The 17,765-nt window shown below is 24.0% G+C and overlaps 1 protein-coding gene across 4 annotated transcripts in view; it reads right to left on the reverse strand.

Moving 5' to 3' along the window:
* Positions 1–17,765, reverse strand: part of LOC134827135 (protein winged eye) — a 364,969-nt gene that overhangs the window by 10,256 nt on the left and 336,948 nt on the right. For all 4 annotated transcript variants that reach the window (XM_063839686.1, XM_063839685.1, XM_063839684.1 and 1 more), the window contains one exon: positions 421–528. In XM_063839686.1, the coding sequence (XP_063695756.1) occupies positions 421–528 (108 nt within the window). The remainder of the gene's footprint in view (positions 1–420; positions 529–17,765) is intronic.

Below are 17,765 nucleotides of genomic sequence, written 5' to 3' on the forward strand. Positions count from 1 at the left end.
TCTTTTGTTAATCTTACAAAAAGTGTGACAAAAGTTTTTTCAAAAAAATAAAAAAAATACAATTTGTCATCATATATTTTTTTTGTTATTGGACATTGAACCAAAAAATACCCAAATGACATCTATGACGTCCAACCAGCAATCAAAGCAATATAACAATAAAAGAAATCATAAAAATTCAAAGTTTCTTTGTAAAAAACATGATAAAAAATTGCCAGCTACTGTGTCGTTGTTCATATTTATCATTATTATTATTGCCTTATTCATCGACAAAAAAAAAACAGAACACAAAAAAAAACATTTTAATGAAAAAAAAATTTTGTTGTATGAATGATGGCTTAGGATTAAGATTAGATATTATTTATTGCTCTACGCAGCATTTTGGAATCACATTTTACTATAGATTTGAGCGATACATACCTATTGTGGTTGTGGATGGTAACATAACCAACTGTCCAGTACTTGGTTCCCTCATCAATTGATAGCCGACAGGTGACGGTAAAATTGGCTCGATTGGTAAGGTAGCACCTGTTACACAAAGAAAAAAAATTTATATATTAGCAAAAATAATTTTTTTTCTTGTTCATTCATTAAATGTGATGTACAAAAAAAAATGCAGAAAATTTATTGCAGCAAAGAAGATACGAAGAATTTGTTGATAAATCTATTTCAGGCGAAATGAAGCGTTTCCGTAGAACATCTGATTCATTATTTTTTTTATTTTTATTAAAAATATCACACATTGCGAGTTCATTATTTTTTTTTATTTTATTAAGTGTTTTTTTTGTATGGGAGGAATAGAAGCAGACAGAGAGAATGAAAGCGAGAAGATTAATGTCCTCTTTCGGTGTTTCTGTCTTTTGCGCTGTCGTGTCATGTCAGCATTCGAAACAGTTAAGTTTTTTTTTATATTTCGTGTTATTAACGGTTTCGTGTTGTCTTTTTTTTAAATGATAAATCGCGGTTTTTTAGCTGAGAAATATTTTTTTGAGACAATCTGACATTTTTTGACAGATCTGATCAGATTTTGATCTAATATTTTTTTAAATTTCTATTTTATATCAAAAAAATTATTTTTTAAATTTAAAAAAAATAATTTTTAAATTTTGAAAAAAATAATTAAGATCTAAATTTATAAATAAGAAAAAAAAACAAAAAATAAAAATTAAAAAATATTCAAATTAATTAAATTATTTTTTTTAAATTTAATTTTAATTTTTTAATTTGAGGTTATGTTAAAGAAATTTTGTTTTGATCTAAAAAAAATAAAAATTTAATTTAAATTACTTCTATTTAAAAAAAATTTTGAGGTTATGTTTTTCAAATACTCAAATTAGTGATGTCAAAAACGATTAATTTCACATTTTCTTACTCCTCATAAAATTTTTCTTCATTATTTGAGGTTATGTTTATAAAAACTCTTCAAAATGACTAAAAATCACGTAATTCAATAATTTTTTTTAAATAAATCCCGTTCCATGAATCCAGCTGTGTGACACTTGTCATTCAATTTATTAACTAAACTACAAAAAACATAAAAATTTTTCACATATTTTTTTACTCACTATTTAAAATGTCATTTTTCCACTTAAAAAAATCTACAAAACAGACATAAACAAAAAATTACTCCATTCACACATAAAAAAAAGTTGCCTGGTTAGTATCACATGAAAACATTTTTCATAACAAAATACCGCTACGAATCGTTTAGTTTCCGAAAAATGTATTTTTTTTTGTTAGATGATTTATATCGGGGTATTATAATGCGCTCCCACACTGCGCTGAAACTCTTTTAAAGCTGATTATATTTTTTTTCTAAAAATGAATTTTTTATCTGTCAGATGAACAAAAAAGATAGTTTGGCTGTCAGGATTTTGATAAATTGTGTGCAAAAAAAAATTTTTTTTTCGAAGAAATCGTCGATGACAAAATTTTTTCGTTATTTAATGAAGAGACATGTCAAAGGTTGTTTCATTGTTACTGATTTCTTGATTTATTTTTATTTATTTTTAAATTCGAAAAATTTCAATGGAACTGTAGTATCAAATTTCTTATTTAAATATTTAAAAATTCGTGTTTAAACCACAAAAAAATTAAAAAAAATAATAAAAAAAATTCAAATCGGTCGTTTAGTAAGTCAAAAAACGTGTTCAAATAAAAGAGCGGAACAGGTATTGGTTGATTTTTAATGAGGAACGCCTCCTTCAATGTCATTGGTTTAAGGTAAAAAGAGGCGGTCCGTATGTAAACGCCCCTTTTTGCTGTCTTGATGTATTTTTTGTTCGTGTCTGAATGCATTATAATGGGAATTTTTATCGAAGTATTTTTTTGTGTTTTCTTACAATTTTTTTAATGAATAAATGCAGCATGTTACAGGTCACGAGAGAGCAAAAAGTATTTTTTTTTGCATAAGAAAAAAAAAATTAAAAAAAAACCATAATGGCTTTAATTAAATTTAATTCAAAAAAAAAAAAAAAAAAAAAAATAGGGCAAAAAAATTCTTAAGATTATTTTTTTTTTAATTTTATCGAAAATTGATCTCTTTTGACTTCTTTTGTAATTTCAAAGGGGTTCATTAAAGTTTTCTTTGTTATTTTTTTTTATTTCAAGTAAAATTTTAACCAAAGAGGGTAAAAACAACTTTTTTAAATAATAAATAAAAAATTGCAAAAATGTGTCTTAATTCAATAGAATCGAAATTGCTTCAGAAACACCAAAAGTGTCATTCAACAAGAAGAAGGGGAACGGAAATTCAATTAATTAATGTCGCAAGAAAGTTTTTCAGAGAAAAGTCGAAAAAAAGTTTTGCCTTTGAACAAATTTCGACACGACACGAAAATTATTATTCAAAATTATGTCGCTCATCAAAATTCATTTTTTTTCTATAAAATTAAATTTTAATGATTTTTTTTTTAATTTTAATTTTTTTTATCACACAGGATTCCGCGGATTGCACGCAGCTTGCTGCCAGTTTATTTTTTGTTTTTGTGCGGAAATGAAAGAAACATATTTCACGATTCTTATCATCATTCTCGCAGCAGCGGATCCGACCAGAACAAAGCTTTGCATTCAATCCGCCCCATCTAAAATTTTTGCCCAGCTTTGTATTTTTTTTTCGTCGTAGCAGAATTTATCAGGCGGATATCACACTGTGTTTGTCTACAATATTTTTTTTTTGGGCTATGACTCAGTGTGTCCCGCATTCAAAGCAAAAAGCACGAACAATCATCAATTTTATACCCGAGCCGAAAAGGAAGACATAAATCTAAATATTGATAAGTGTAACATGATGTTGGGTTGGAAATTACAAAAATTCATTATAAATTGTTGTGTATTTTTTTCTGTTCATGGTATTTACTCAGAAAGATACACAGAACATGGTTAGTTGTTGAAAATACATTAAAAACTTGTCAACGCAGAGTAATTTGATACCGATTCCGAGCAAAATGAGAACACATGATTTTATTACGATAAATGTACGATAGACGACATGGTTACTAATTAATAATTTGAGAAGAAGAAAAATAAATTTTAGGCGGAAATTCCGGATTTAAAAAAATTAATTGGAAAAATTATTTTTAAAATATGAAAAATTGGAAAAATAATTAAAATTTGAGGTCAAAATATTTTTTTAATTTTTTTAAATATTAAAATTCATAAAAAATTAAAATTTTTTATTTGTTTACAACATTTTTTCTTTTAATTTCTTTAAAAACGAAACATATTTCAAAAAATTCATTTATTTTATATTTTTATTTTTTTTTTGACTCATCTTATTACTTTATGACAGACAGTCCGTCATTAAAGATATAAAAAAACGAAATTGCCACCAATAAAATAATTTTCATGTATTTTCACGTCAAAAAAAGTTGTTTTTATGGATATTGTAAAACAAAAATTTATTTTTTTTTCGGAGAATGAAATATTGCTAGTGCTAGAATTACTCAAGTGTCGTTCTGTTATCAAGAAGTTGTAAAACTTAAAACCTATTTTGTGTTGTCTGAGTTTTTTTTTCAATGTTTTAATGTTTACCTGAGAGGCATTTGTAACATTTGACATGTTTCGTTAGATTACAAAACATTAGAAATGTGAGTCGATTTCTTTCTTTGCTTTTATTTATTTAGTTATCGAGAAAGAAAGAAAAAAAAAATAGAAAAAAAATACTTAAGAATGAGAGAAAGGAGAAAAAACATTAAATAAGAGCTGGATTGGAGTTTTAAGTAGTTTTCGTAGAAAAAAAATAAGATTTTTTCTTTGTTTTGTTTATGACTTTGGATGTATTTACAAAATACTAATCATTGGAAAAAATTACCAAGGTTTTGTTCGGAGAGTTATTAACGATGGAATTTAGCGTATTTATATTAAATTTTAAATGATTTACTTTGAAATTTTATTTTTTTATGATTTTAATAATTTATAAATAATTTTTTAGAAATTAAATTTAATTTAATTTTTAAAATTTTTAATTTTTAAGCCACGTGTTTTTTTTTAATAATTTTTAAATTTAAAATTAATTTTTTTAAAATTAAAAATAATTAAAAATTAAATTAAATCTGAAATTTATCGTGATTTACTTAAATTTTTAATTTTTTTAGTCACGTAATTTATTTTCAAAATTTTTAAATTAATTTTTTTTAAATTAAATTTTATTTTAATTATTTTATTAAAATTTATTTTAAAAAATTAAATTAAAAATTTTTGTGCTACAAAAATTAATTAAAATATAAAATTAATATTTTATTTAATTTTTAACCATTTAATTTATTATAATTTTTTATTACTTTATAAAAATTTGTAGCCATGTGATTTATTTTTTTTTAATTTTTAAAAAAATAAAATTTAATTTAAATTATTTTTATTTAAATAATAAAAAAATTTAAGAATAAATTTAAAAATTTTTAAGCTATAAAAATTAATTAAATTTAAAAATTTTTAAATTGATGAAAAAAATTATTTAAATTAATTTAATTTAATTTTTTTAACCACATAACCTAATATTACCGCATTTTTTCTTCGAAATGCGGTAAGAAATTTTTCTCTTACTTAAAAAGTTCATTTCTCGCATCGCATGAAAAAAAACCATGATTATTAGTAATTTTAGCTGCTTGCTGTTACTTCCATGGTGAAACAAAATTCTTCTTGAATGAACAAAACAAAAAAAAAAAAAATAAATTGACTTTAAACCGTTTTTTTAGAACAATCGCATTAAAGCATGCATGCACGAAATGACGTTTTTTTCTTCATCTTCTACTTCCTCTGACTTATAGACAAAAAAAAATTGTTAGTTACCTTCGAGCCACGTTCGTATTAAAGCTTGATCGCACTTATAAAAAAAAAATCATTTCAGACCTTTTCTCATTTTGGTGCATCTTACCGCAGTACATAACTCGTTTTTTTTTCGTATTTTTCAGTTCTCGCATCTTCTCTCATCATCACATCGCAGCACAAACGAAATCGAAAAGCAAAAGGTACGAAGCAATCATGTATATTGAATGTTGAGGCAGGTCATGGTGCGCACGGTGATAGACATTTTGACAGTTTTTTTGTCGGGGCAAATAATCGAATCATCGTGGCAGCGTCGCTTCATCACACTCGTCGTTACATGCTTTTTTATTTCGCGTGTTTCGTGTGATGGAAGACCAAGCGCAAAAGGAAATAAAAATTATTATTATTTGCTCAATGAGTGTCGTATGTACGTTCATGTGAATTATTAATAATAATTACGTAATAATGAATAAAATAATCTCTTTTTTTTGTTTCTATTTTTTTTTTCGTTCTTTTGATGTGATTCTGTGAGTCAGTAGTCGCGACTCGTGTCCATAAAAAAAATTAATATTTTATTTTCTTTACTACTTGAGAATATTTATTCATCATCATCATCTGTTTTTATTATATTCATATTTCTCGTTACTACTGAACACCAAGTCCAGTCATAATTTTGTGACACACATTTCTATAGATTTTTTTTTTATTTTTTTAAATATTTTGCGCAGGTCAGGGTTTGAAAAAAGACGAATTTTATGAAGAAAGAAGACGAGACGACAATTTTTTTTTTGAATTTTGGCATTTTGACAATCAACGTTGAGAGTAATTTCGCCCACACGTTAAATGTTTTATATATTTTTCTAAAATTCTTTGCTTCTGACTTTTTTACAACAGTGATTTATATTGTAAATTGTGGGAGTAAAAAATTTGTAACTTGGTAGACAAAATAAAAAAATTCAAAAAAATTCGCCGCAATATTCACTTCTATTATCAAATTTATCATGCGCTTAAAATTCTTCGGCGTAAATTTATCGCAAGTCTCTCGAGATTAGTTTTTCTTCGTAAACAAAATTTGTTTATGTTACGAAAAAAAAAATAAAATAAAATAAAATGAAGACAAAGAAAAAATTAAATGAGCTGAGTGTTCCATATGCTTCCTCGATGTTATCGCTGTGGAATAAAGTAGATGTTTTTACTCGTTCAAATGAGCTCGTTAGACACAGAAAAATCCATTAAAATTGTTTAGACTATTTCTTGACTAAAAACATCTGTAGCGACGACGACACGATATGCTTATGTATATGGCAAAAGAGAATGAAATGCGAGAGAAAATTATTCGTTTGCATATCACACATTTGTATACGTAATGAGAACTTGTACTTGTTGTAGGAACGACAACAAATTTAAATTAGTATTGAGTTCAAGTTTAGTTTACACTATTTTTGTAGTTAAGTTGTGATGAATTTGTGTTTCGCTTTAATATTTTTTTTAGATTTTTTTTAAATAAAATTAAATTTTTTTAAATTTAAATTAAATTTAATAATAAATAATATTTTAAAAATAATTTTTTAAATTAAAAATATTATTTTAATCATTTTTAATTTTTTTTTGTTTTTTTTTTATATAAATATTAAAATAATTTTTTTAAATTAATATTTTTAATTAAAAAATAATTATTTTAATAAAAGTTAATAAAAATTATTTTTTTTTAATAAAAATAAATTCAAAAAATAAAAAAAAAATTAAAATAATTAATTTAAAAATAATTTTATAAATTAAAAATTTTATTTTAATCATTTTTAATTTTTTTTTTTGTTTTTTATTGATAAAAAAATTAAATTAATATTTTTAATTAAAAAAATAAAAAATAATTTTTTGAATAAAAAATTAATTAAAATTAAAATATTTTTTTAAATTAAAAAAAAAATATGTTTTATAAAAAGAATAAATAAATTTCTTATTGAATTTTTTTTAATTATTTTTTTTTATTTTTATTATACATATTTTATTTATGAATTTACACATTTTATTTTTGAAATAAAAAAAAATAATTTAGTTTACTTTGATTCAAAGATATTTCATAAAAAATCAATTAATATGTATTGAAATAAAAAAAAAAATAAAAAATTTTAGCCTGTACTATTTTAAAATTGTAATTTAAAATAATTTTATTTTATTTATTTTAAATTTTTTAAATTTTGTAAATTTTATTAAAAAAAAATAAAAAAATAAAATAAAATTTATTTAAATTAAAAAAATATTTATTTTTTTAAATGTTTAATTGAATATGTATCTCTTAAACTTATTAAATTATTCTTATTTTCAAAAAATTATTTTATTATTAAAAAAAAAATTAATAAAAAAAATAAATATTTAACTTTAAAAATTTAATAAAAAAAATTAATTTAATTTAAATTTTACCGCATTTCGAAGAAAAAATGCGGTAATAAATTCAACTATTTAATTTTTTTTCTTTGACGAAACTTGAATTCTTCACATCATTTCAAAAAATTACAGAAAAAGCGGAATTTCGTTGAATAAAAACAAATAAATAGTTAATAAAATCCACTCATGCAGGTGGATTGTCCAAAAAAATAAAGTAAAAAAAAAATCTAGCATAGCAAGTTGTTATTATGTACTAACAATTGCGGCGCAGCATGATTGATTTAATCGCCCTCATCACATAAACGAACTTTTTAAACGAACGTATGAATTATTATGATGATTGTCGGGTCTTTTTCTCTGATAAGCATCATTTTCGTGATAGGGGCAGAAACTAGCTTTTAATTTATTGACAATACTTTTTTCCTCCGCGTTCGTTACTTGTCTCCAACTATTTATTTTTTCTACTAAAACACACAAACACAGTCACAGAAAAAAAATATATTCACCACTTGATGTTTTAATACTGGTTATTTGCATATTAATTATTTATATTGAAATATTACAATTTACGTCATGTTTTCTTTTTGTCAACAAACAGGGTCAAGTAGAGAGTTTCGAATGTGTTTTTACGCTCCCACAGGACGGATAACGGTACTTTGTTCCATTGAAATTCAAAACTATCGAAAAATCACATGAATTGACTTCTCATCATCGGACTGCCATTGACATTTGAATTCAATTCACGACGTTTTTCTATTTTTTTTTTACAATTTACTTTGCTTTTGCAATTCTAATTTTTTTTCAGTACTTGGCTTCGGTACAAAGCAAATGGTTGCGAAATCGAAACAAAAAAGTTTAGATTTTTTTTCGATCGATGCACGCACACTAATGCCGTTTTTTACGCAGAAAATAGCATTGTCATGCCGCTTGTCTGTCTTCTGGGTATCCGTCGTCGTCGTCGTTCCGTTGTCAATTTCATCATGCTTCAATGCATGTTGTTTAGACATATATCGTAACCTCGGCCCTTGTACGACTTTTTTTTTGTTTTTCTTTTTTTTTTTGCGTTAAATTACATCAGAAACAAGGGATTGAACGATGGATTGGATTTGCATGCCAAATCGTTTCTACGTAATAAAACTTGCGTACAGTCAAGTTGAATTAAGTTAAAATGCGTAGTAAAAGTTGTTGTTGTTGAATATTTTTGAATAAATGTCTACTCAACTGTTATGTGGAAAAATAAAAAACATTTTTTTTTTCGCATACTCAGCACGAAACTTTCTTTAATCATCATAAACATACTCAAGGCAATGCACTTAACATTCATCGTGATAAAAAAAATTTGAAGTTCTTCTGACGGACCCAAAAAATTAAAAAAAAAAAATATTTTAAATTTTATCTGTTAAAAAAAAATAATTAAAAAAATTAATTTAAAATAAAAATAAAATTATTTAAATTTAATTTTAATAATTTAATAAAATAAAATTATTTTTAAATAAAAAAATTTTTTAAATAATTTTTATATTTTTTTTAAATATAATTCTTAAGTAAATTTATTTAAAATAATTTAATTTTTTTTTTATTTTATTTTTTTAAAAATAAATTTCAAAAATTTAATTAAATATAATTAATATATTTTTTTAATTAAATTAAAAAATTTATTTTTAAATTAAATTTAAAAATTATTTATTTAAACTTTTTTTTTTTTATTTAATTAATTTTTTAAAAAAAAAATATTTAATTAAAATTTTTTTTCCTTATTTTAAATTATTTTATAAAAAAATTATTTTTATGTGATTTTTTTTTTTTTAAAAATAAAAATATTATTTTAAAATTTTATTTTCTTATATTTATAATTTTTTTTATATAAATCTAATATTAATAAATTTAAAATAAATGTAAAAAAAAATTATTTGACTTAATAAATGTTAAGGGCTTAAAAAATCATAAAAAAAATAAATCAACCACTGACTCTATAAAAAGTCTCGTGGAATCTCAATTTGAGGCTTACCACAAAAATCTATTGAAATTTTTTCTTGTGCAAGAAATGAAGAAAGAACGTCGCCAAAGCGAACTCCAACAGTTGTTCTCACGTTACTAGCCACAAAACACTCACACTGGCAAACAAAAAAAGTAATGAATAAGCAAGTAAGTTGTATAGCAGCAAAAACCATTATCTGACCATTAAATTTCTGCCTTATCGTCACATTTTGTATAAACATAACAAACCTCATGCTCGGCAGTGAGAGTCTCTTTTTTATTACTATAATTCACTTAAAATAACTTAAAAATCTTATCGTTTCGTCGTATGGCTGAATGTTAATTATGTCTTGACCGTATCCAAAATTTAAAGGTTTTTTTTTTGTATTTTCGGTCGGTTTTTTTAATAATAATAATTTAACTTGTCTCTCACAGCCAGAGTCATCAAGATAGATAGAGGATGGTACGATGAAATATTATGATTAGATTTTTTTGTTGGATCTTTTCTTTATATGGCGAGTTAGTTAACTTAAAAATGTTAAAACGAAAAAAAGTTTTAATTGAACATAATAAGGAACAAAGTAGCAGGAGTATAATTATAGCTGATTTCGGGGAAAAAAAGTTCAATTTATTATTAAAGTGTCATTAGAAATGTTGTGTAATAATACACGATGCTTGATGAGAAGATGATTATGTGTTAAATTTTGTGTTTTTCTAATCCTCATGATTATAAAATGAAATAACAAATTTATGTGGAAATGCGAAAGATGTTCCCTAAAGGCTTAAAATGAAGAATTTTATTCATTTTATTTTGAATTTTTAATATAAAAAAAAAATCTTGAATTAGCTAAAAAGTAATTTTCAAATTTTTTAACTGTCATTTTTGAATTGACATTTGCTGTCAAAATTTTATTTATCATTGAAAATTATTTTAGGAAAGAAATTTTAAAGAAAATGTTTAAAAAACTTAAATAAAATAATAAAAAAAATTTTTTGAAAAAATCTAACGGTCAATTTTTGAAATGACATGAACTACATTTGTAATTTTGTATGAAAAAAATTAGAAATTTATTTTTTTTTTAAATTACAAATAATAAAAATTAACAAAAATAAAATAATAAAATTGAATGAAAAATATTTTAAAATAAATATTTAAAATTTTTTTTTATCTTTAAAAAATAATTAAATTTAAAATATTAAATTTAATTAATTTTTAATTAATTTATTGAATTATTTTTTTTTTAATTTTTATTAATTTAAATATTTTTTTTCATATAAAATTCATAAGAAAATTTTAAAATTTATAAATTTTTTTTAAATAAAATTTTTAACTGTCACTTTTTGAATTGACATTTACGAAATTTGAAAGATAATTTATCAAAATTTCAAATGAATTCAAAATCTTTAAATTCCGCGACATTTCTTAACAAGTTTTATCAACCTTTATCTTTAAATAACAAACTAAAATATGCCATTAAGTAGGATGAAATGTCAAACATTGCTTGTTGCTCCATCCTTACACAACAATATTAAATAAAATTTACGACGCATTGCAATACACATTTTGTTGTTTTGACAATATTTTCGGGCAATAATTTAAATAAAATGTCTCTGTTTCTTCGTTCGTGCGTCATGCAACGATACATTGCCAATCGTCTTCCAAAATCCTCTCGACATTCCATTACATCTAATAATATTTTTTTTGTGACCAACTGTAGAGGAGTGATAATGTGTTGTCTGTCTCACAACTACTCTCTCTCTCTCTCGGTGTGTGCGTTTGTCGGGACCTATGTATCGTATATGCAAATTATTGTGGCGATTTATGAAAATTAATTCACACAGACATGTTGCTGCTTTTTTTCGTCGTCGTCGTCGTCTTTTCCTTCGCTGATACACAAATCAAGATTATACCTTGTGTGAATAAAATATTTGCCTTTGTAAAAAAAAAATAATATGTAACTGCGGTGTGGAGTAGAAGATGAAGAAGAGGTACTCCACACACGAACAGCAAAAAAAAAAACGAAGAAGATGAGGATTCTGTATATTTTTTTTTTGGATACATGTGCGAGATGTGTATGTGCGAACACAACACTCAAAATGTATGTTGTAAGGCAGCTCGGTAGAGTAAGCGGCAACAACACTACGCGCGCGATATACCTACGCGCCGTTTCATGTCGAACGAAAAAAAAAGAAGTAAAAAGCGAAAATTCACTCCACGTGATGTGAAAAAGTGACACTACCAGGTTTGACCACATCATAAACATGAACATACATACACGTACGTACGTACAGCTATACGAAGCAGCAGAGAAGGAAGAAATGGAAATAACTGTATGACGACGACGACGAACAACAGGGTACAGACACAGCTGAGTAAGCAGCACTGTAGACTTGTCTTTCTTCTCTGTGCGCCGTAGGAGGTATGTCTGTACGTTCGTACGTACGTGTATAGCGTATGCGCAGTGTATGGAATTTATTTTAGGGAGATATCGAGTCAGTTGGGTACCAAAAAAGTAATGGATAATGGAATATTATATTGGGCATTTGAACGTCGTCTTTTATCTAGGGGTTCGGGGTCTCAAAGGTCAAATCCTGAAAGAAGAATTAGAGGAAATGAACTTTTTTTCGCTGTATACTCGTACACACGTACAGCACATAGATATACGTGTGTGTATGGGAATCTACCTGATTGCCATAAACTTTACATTCCATCGAGTAAAAAGTACTAAACTTGAATAATAATCGTAAAAAAGAAATTTCGAAAAACAGCATGAATGCAGTTATTTTTGTGATGTGAAAGAAAAGAAACTAATGAAGTAAGTTTAGAAGTGCAATGTCCGAAAATTTTGCTAATTCTCTGTTAATGACTTTGAACATAATTTTTTGAGACAATATGTCCTGTTTTTCGTAATAAGTAAAAAAAAATATAGTAATCTACTAATGGGCGTATAAAGTTCCCATTTTTGCCATATGAATGTATGTAGTAAAAATAAAAATTATAAGTTTCCCCCCGTTAATATATTTTTCGTCCTTTTTTTGCCATCATTTTTATTGTATGTTCGTATTTTTTTTGCTGATGAAAGCCATAAAAAGCTGGAGAACGAAAATTTATTACAAAGTTGATTACTTAAAAAATATTCTTTTTCATTCTCTTCGAAAACTTTTTCTTCTTTGCTTTAAAAAAAGAAGAAATAAAGCATGCTAAGGAAGAAAGACAATTTATATGCAACAAAGTTCTCTTTTCTGCTTTGCTTTGGCTTTTTAGTACATGTGCCTATTTTACTTATTTATAGAAAGAGGAATACATTTGTCGTCTTCCTCTTCGTCTCTCTCTCTTTATTTTTGGTTCTATTAAATTTATTATTGCTAATGCCTCTATGATGGAATAAATTTTGTACGTTTTGGCTACTCAAGTGCTATTTTTGGTTTGAAAAGGGTCCAAACGTGAAATACTGTACTTTTGAAATTTGGCGGGAAATGTCAAAATGTGCACTGGGATTTAATAATTTGTTAAAGATCTTTCGTTTTTTGAATATTTTTCGTATTTATAGCTTTCGAATAGCAAAAATTTGTTATTCGAAAGCTATAGATACGAAAAATATTCGAAAATTTTACAGTTTAATGAGAAATTATTAAATCCCAGTTCACATTTTGAAATTTCCCGCCAAATTTTTTAAATCTACAGTACATGACTTCACGTTTGAGACTTTTTTAAACCAAAAATAGTACTTTAACGTACAAAATTCTATTAAAAAAGTATTAGCAATAAAAATTTAATCAAGCCCAGTGCAAATTTTGAAGCTTCATGTATCAAATTTGATACAAAAAAGTAAAATATCGAAAGTTACACGTTCGTTCTGTAATAAAGCTCATTCAACGCGTTGCATGGTGAATCAAATTTATGAACCCAAGCAATTCGTTGTCTGCCCTCATTACCTCGAACGTCTTTCGTACCATGTTTTTAATGTATAATCAATTTTTTTCTTGCCTTTTCACGAAAAAATAAATATATTTTAATGGACAAAAGTGACTCTCAAGAATTGGGGTTGAACGAGAATATTTATTTATTTTCAAAGATAACAGCGAAAAAATGTTGCAAAAGAAAAAGAAAATAAAAGAACGGAAAAGTGGATTAACAGAAATATTTAATGATGATAAAAATTTACACGAAAAAAGGGATGAACGAAAATGGGGCAAACATTACTTTAATTTCCGCTCGATGCGAACGATTTGACATGATGACTTGAACGGGTGGCGAATAAATGTAGCGTCATCAGTTATCACCCAATAAACAACTTGTAGCGAATGGAGATAAGCGAAGCGGGGTTCTGGATTCATTTATTTTTTTTTTCAATTCAATCCCTTCCGGGAATGCATAAAATGAGTCCACGGGCCAGGTGAAACGTTCTCAGACAATTTTTTTTTTATTTTCAAATAAATATTGCAAGATTTTTTTTTTAGTAGTATGAATATAAAGAAAGACCCTTGTTGTAATATCAATCAACGAAATGCTTTGAACTTGCCTCGTCAACGTTTGAAAAAAACATGTGTGTTGTATAATAAACATATTAATAATAATAACGACGATTCTCTTGTATGCCTCGAGAGTAGAGACCGGAGTATAGAGAGAAGAAAAAAAATAATTGAACATGTCAATCTTCGATATGAATACAAAAATAACCTACATTTAATGCCATTATACACTTTTCATTCATTCTGTTGCAAAAAAAAAAAAATTAAAACGAGTAAACTGAAAAAAGTACAAAGCAAGCAACTTTTGAGTATACAAGAAGGAAGCTTGTAAATTTATTTCTTAATAAAAAATGCTTGTAAATTTTCTTTCTATACTTTGTGTTATTTTATTATTATATTATTATATATATTATAATATAACATAATATGTGGCTCTTGTTTTTTCCTCTTTTAAATAATAAATTATTAAAAAATAATATTATTTTTTTTTGTTTCATTGTAAGTAAGCTTTATTTTCATTGATACGAAAAAAAAATATTAAAATATAATTTTTAACATATGCATACGAACGAGAGAGACGCATTTTTATAAAATAAAACAGATGCATGTATCATGCTGCGTGCCAATTTCATGTTCTATATGATATATGGAGTGAACGTTGTTTGGTAGTTCCTCGCTCAGGCAAAAATATCATTGTTTTAATCAATGTTCGGATGTATTTTATTTTATTGTATTTATACCGAATGAATGTTTGGGCAAACATTTATAACATTATCGTATATATATATATGTGAATATTCATAAATGCGAATAAATATAAAATTTTAATCAATATTATATACAGATGCATAAATAAAATAAAAAAAGAGTTAGAGCGAAAATTGATATGCGAAAAAAATGATGTTTCAATATACATTTTTTTATAAAAAAAATAAATAAATTTAAAAAAAGTTTTGATAATAATAAAATAATAATTTAATATTATTCTATAGAATAATCCCATTATTTATATTTGTATTATATACAATTTATATTATTTTAGAAAAATGTTTTTAATTCGGATTTTATAATTAATGATGAAAAAACTTGAATTGTGTGCAGTTATTATTATTGAATTTGTTGTATAAGTTGTTTATATTGTTGTTAGCTATTCATTATTATTATATTACATTATATACATAAAATATATATGTTGAATGAATTGAATTTCAAATAAAATAAAACTAACATACCAAAATAAGTAATTTCGTAAACAAAGCACGCTTAAAACTTGATTATTTAATTTTATTATTTTATATTATATTTATTTATTAATGAAACGCATCTATAACTTTTATAAATTTTAAATTAATAATAATATATTTTTTATTGCACTATCAAAATAATAATAATAACAATAAAATTATAATTAAAAGTTTGCATTAATTAGTGATTTTTAAAGCAAAATCGTGCTGTTTGTGAAATAAAATCGCATATAGTTTCAAGGTTTTAAGATATATATTATATAATAACTAACATTCTTACAAACTGAGTAATAATAACATATATATACAAAAGTAGCATCTGATCACGCAAAAACTGTAAAAAAAGTATAATAATAAATAACTAGCTTTTTTCGCTTTAAATTTATTAAACAACTTTTTTTTTCGTTCAACTTGCTGAGTAGCTGGAGAGAAAAAAAATTATAAAATATTTAACAAAAAAAAAAAAAAAATATCTATACAAAAATGTATAATAGTATAATAAATATAAGAACTAGGTGTGTTTATAATTTATTCAGAACATGCAGAATATGAATGAAGTTTTTTTTTCAGATATTTATATATAATACATTTTTTTTAGTGTGTACCGTATTTTTGTTATTATAGCACATGCATGTTCATTTTTGTACAAACAGAGAAAAAAAATATTCAAGTTCACGGCAAAAATAAATATTGCATTTTTTCGTCATGTTTTCGCACAAAATTGTATAAAAATATACATTTAGCAGAAAAAAGTTGCGTTTGAAGTGGCTTCATTGGCGTGCTCATTGTAACATTTTTTTCTATCAAAAGTTAAGTGAACGAGGTGCAACAAAAAATAAATGAAATAAAAGGTAATGCACAACAAATAAAAATATATCATTTTTATACGCAAAATACGTATAATGATATAATTTTATCGTTAAAGCGCAATTTTTTCAAAAAAATATATTATAACAGACTCTTTTGAACGTTTTTTGTAACAACAAACAACAACGATGATAATAATAATAATAATAGCAATACAAAAGGTGTATGATTTATTTTAATGTATGAAATATTAATGTAATGATATAGCCACAATGCAATTTATTCAATTAGCAGCTCATTATGGAAGTTGCATTTTTTTTTCACGTGTATGAGGGTGACACTTGCGATATTTGTCCATCCGTTTATTTACTCGCCCACAAACAGGTAATAATGAGTTGGCGCTAAAAAAGTTATAAATTGAAACAATATGGGAAAAAATATTTTTTGTGGAGGTGCGTGAAGCGGTTAAAAAATTGATGAATCAGTGTGTTAAGTATTTTTTTCGTCGTGTTATGTAACACTTTGTGACTTACTCGTGTGAATAATTATTTTTATTAAAAAAGGTGAGTTTGGATGTTTTTAAGTAGAATAAAATATAATTTATTAAAGGGATGATTTAATAAAGAATTTTAAATTTTTTTTAAAATTTATTAATAAATTAAATTTTTATATTTATTTTAAATTTTAGATTAGATTCTATTTAAACAAAAAAAAAATGAATTAGCAAAGAAGCAATTTTCAAATTTTTTAACGGTATTTCTTTTAAATAATTTACATTTAAGAATTTTTAAAATTTAATTTTAAAATACAAATTTAATTTTTTAAATGTGAATATTTTAGTAAAAATTAAAAATATTTTTGAAAATTTTCATGTTTTTTTAGAGTCTTAAATTATTTTAAAAAAAATTAAAAATATTTTTTGAAGCGATTTTCAAAAATTTTTTTTAAGAATTTTTTAAATTTTTATATTTTTTAAATCTAAAAAAATTAAATTCTATTTAAAAAAGAAATTTAATTTTGAATTAGCATTGAAGCGATTTTCAAATTTTTAACGATATTGATATTTTAATTTTTAATATTTTTCTTTTTTAATTTTTGAAAATATGATTAATAATAATTTTAGAAATTTTTTATGAATATTTTAATAAAAATTAAAAATATTTTTAAATCATCAAAATTAAATTAAATTAAAAAATAAATTTTATTTTGAATTAGCATTAAAGCGATTTTCAAATTTTTAAAAAAATATATAATTTTTACAAAAAATATAATTTTTTTAAAATAAAAATTAATTTTTATGTGAATATTTTCAAAAATATTAAAAATAGTTTAGTTTAATTTAATTTATTTTTTAATTTTGTTTAATTTTGATTTTTACAAATAAATTTTAATAATTCAAAAAAATCTTAATTCTTTATGATATATTTCACATTTAATTCACATCTTGTACACGTCGCATAAATAATTATTTTTTCGTGATTTTTCTTCTCGGTAAACTTACACAGTAGCTCGTTAGTCAACTGTTTGATTATTTTAATCGAACCGACACATGCATACACTTGACCGCGCGCGCATTTCATACTCTTTAATTTAACAAAAAAAAATGATAAATGT

This window comes from Culicoides brevitarsis, chromosome 1 (genome assembly GCF_036172545.1).
Source record: "Culicoides brevitarsis isolate CSIRO-B50_1 chromosome 1, AGI_CSIRO_Cbre_v1, whole genome shotgun sequence".
NCBI lineage: Eukaryota > Metazoa > Arthropoda > Insecta > Diptera > Ceratopogonidae > Culicoides > Culicoides brevitarsis.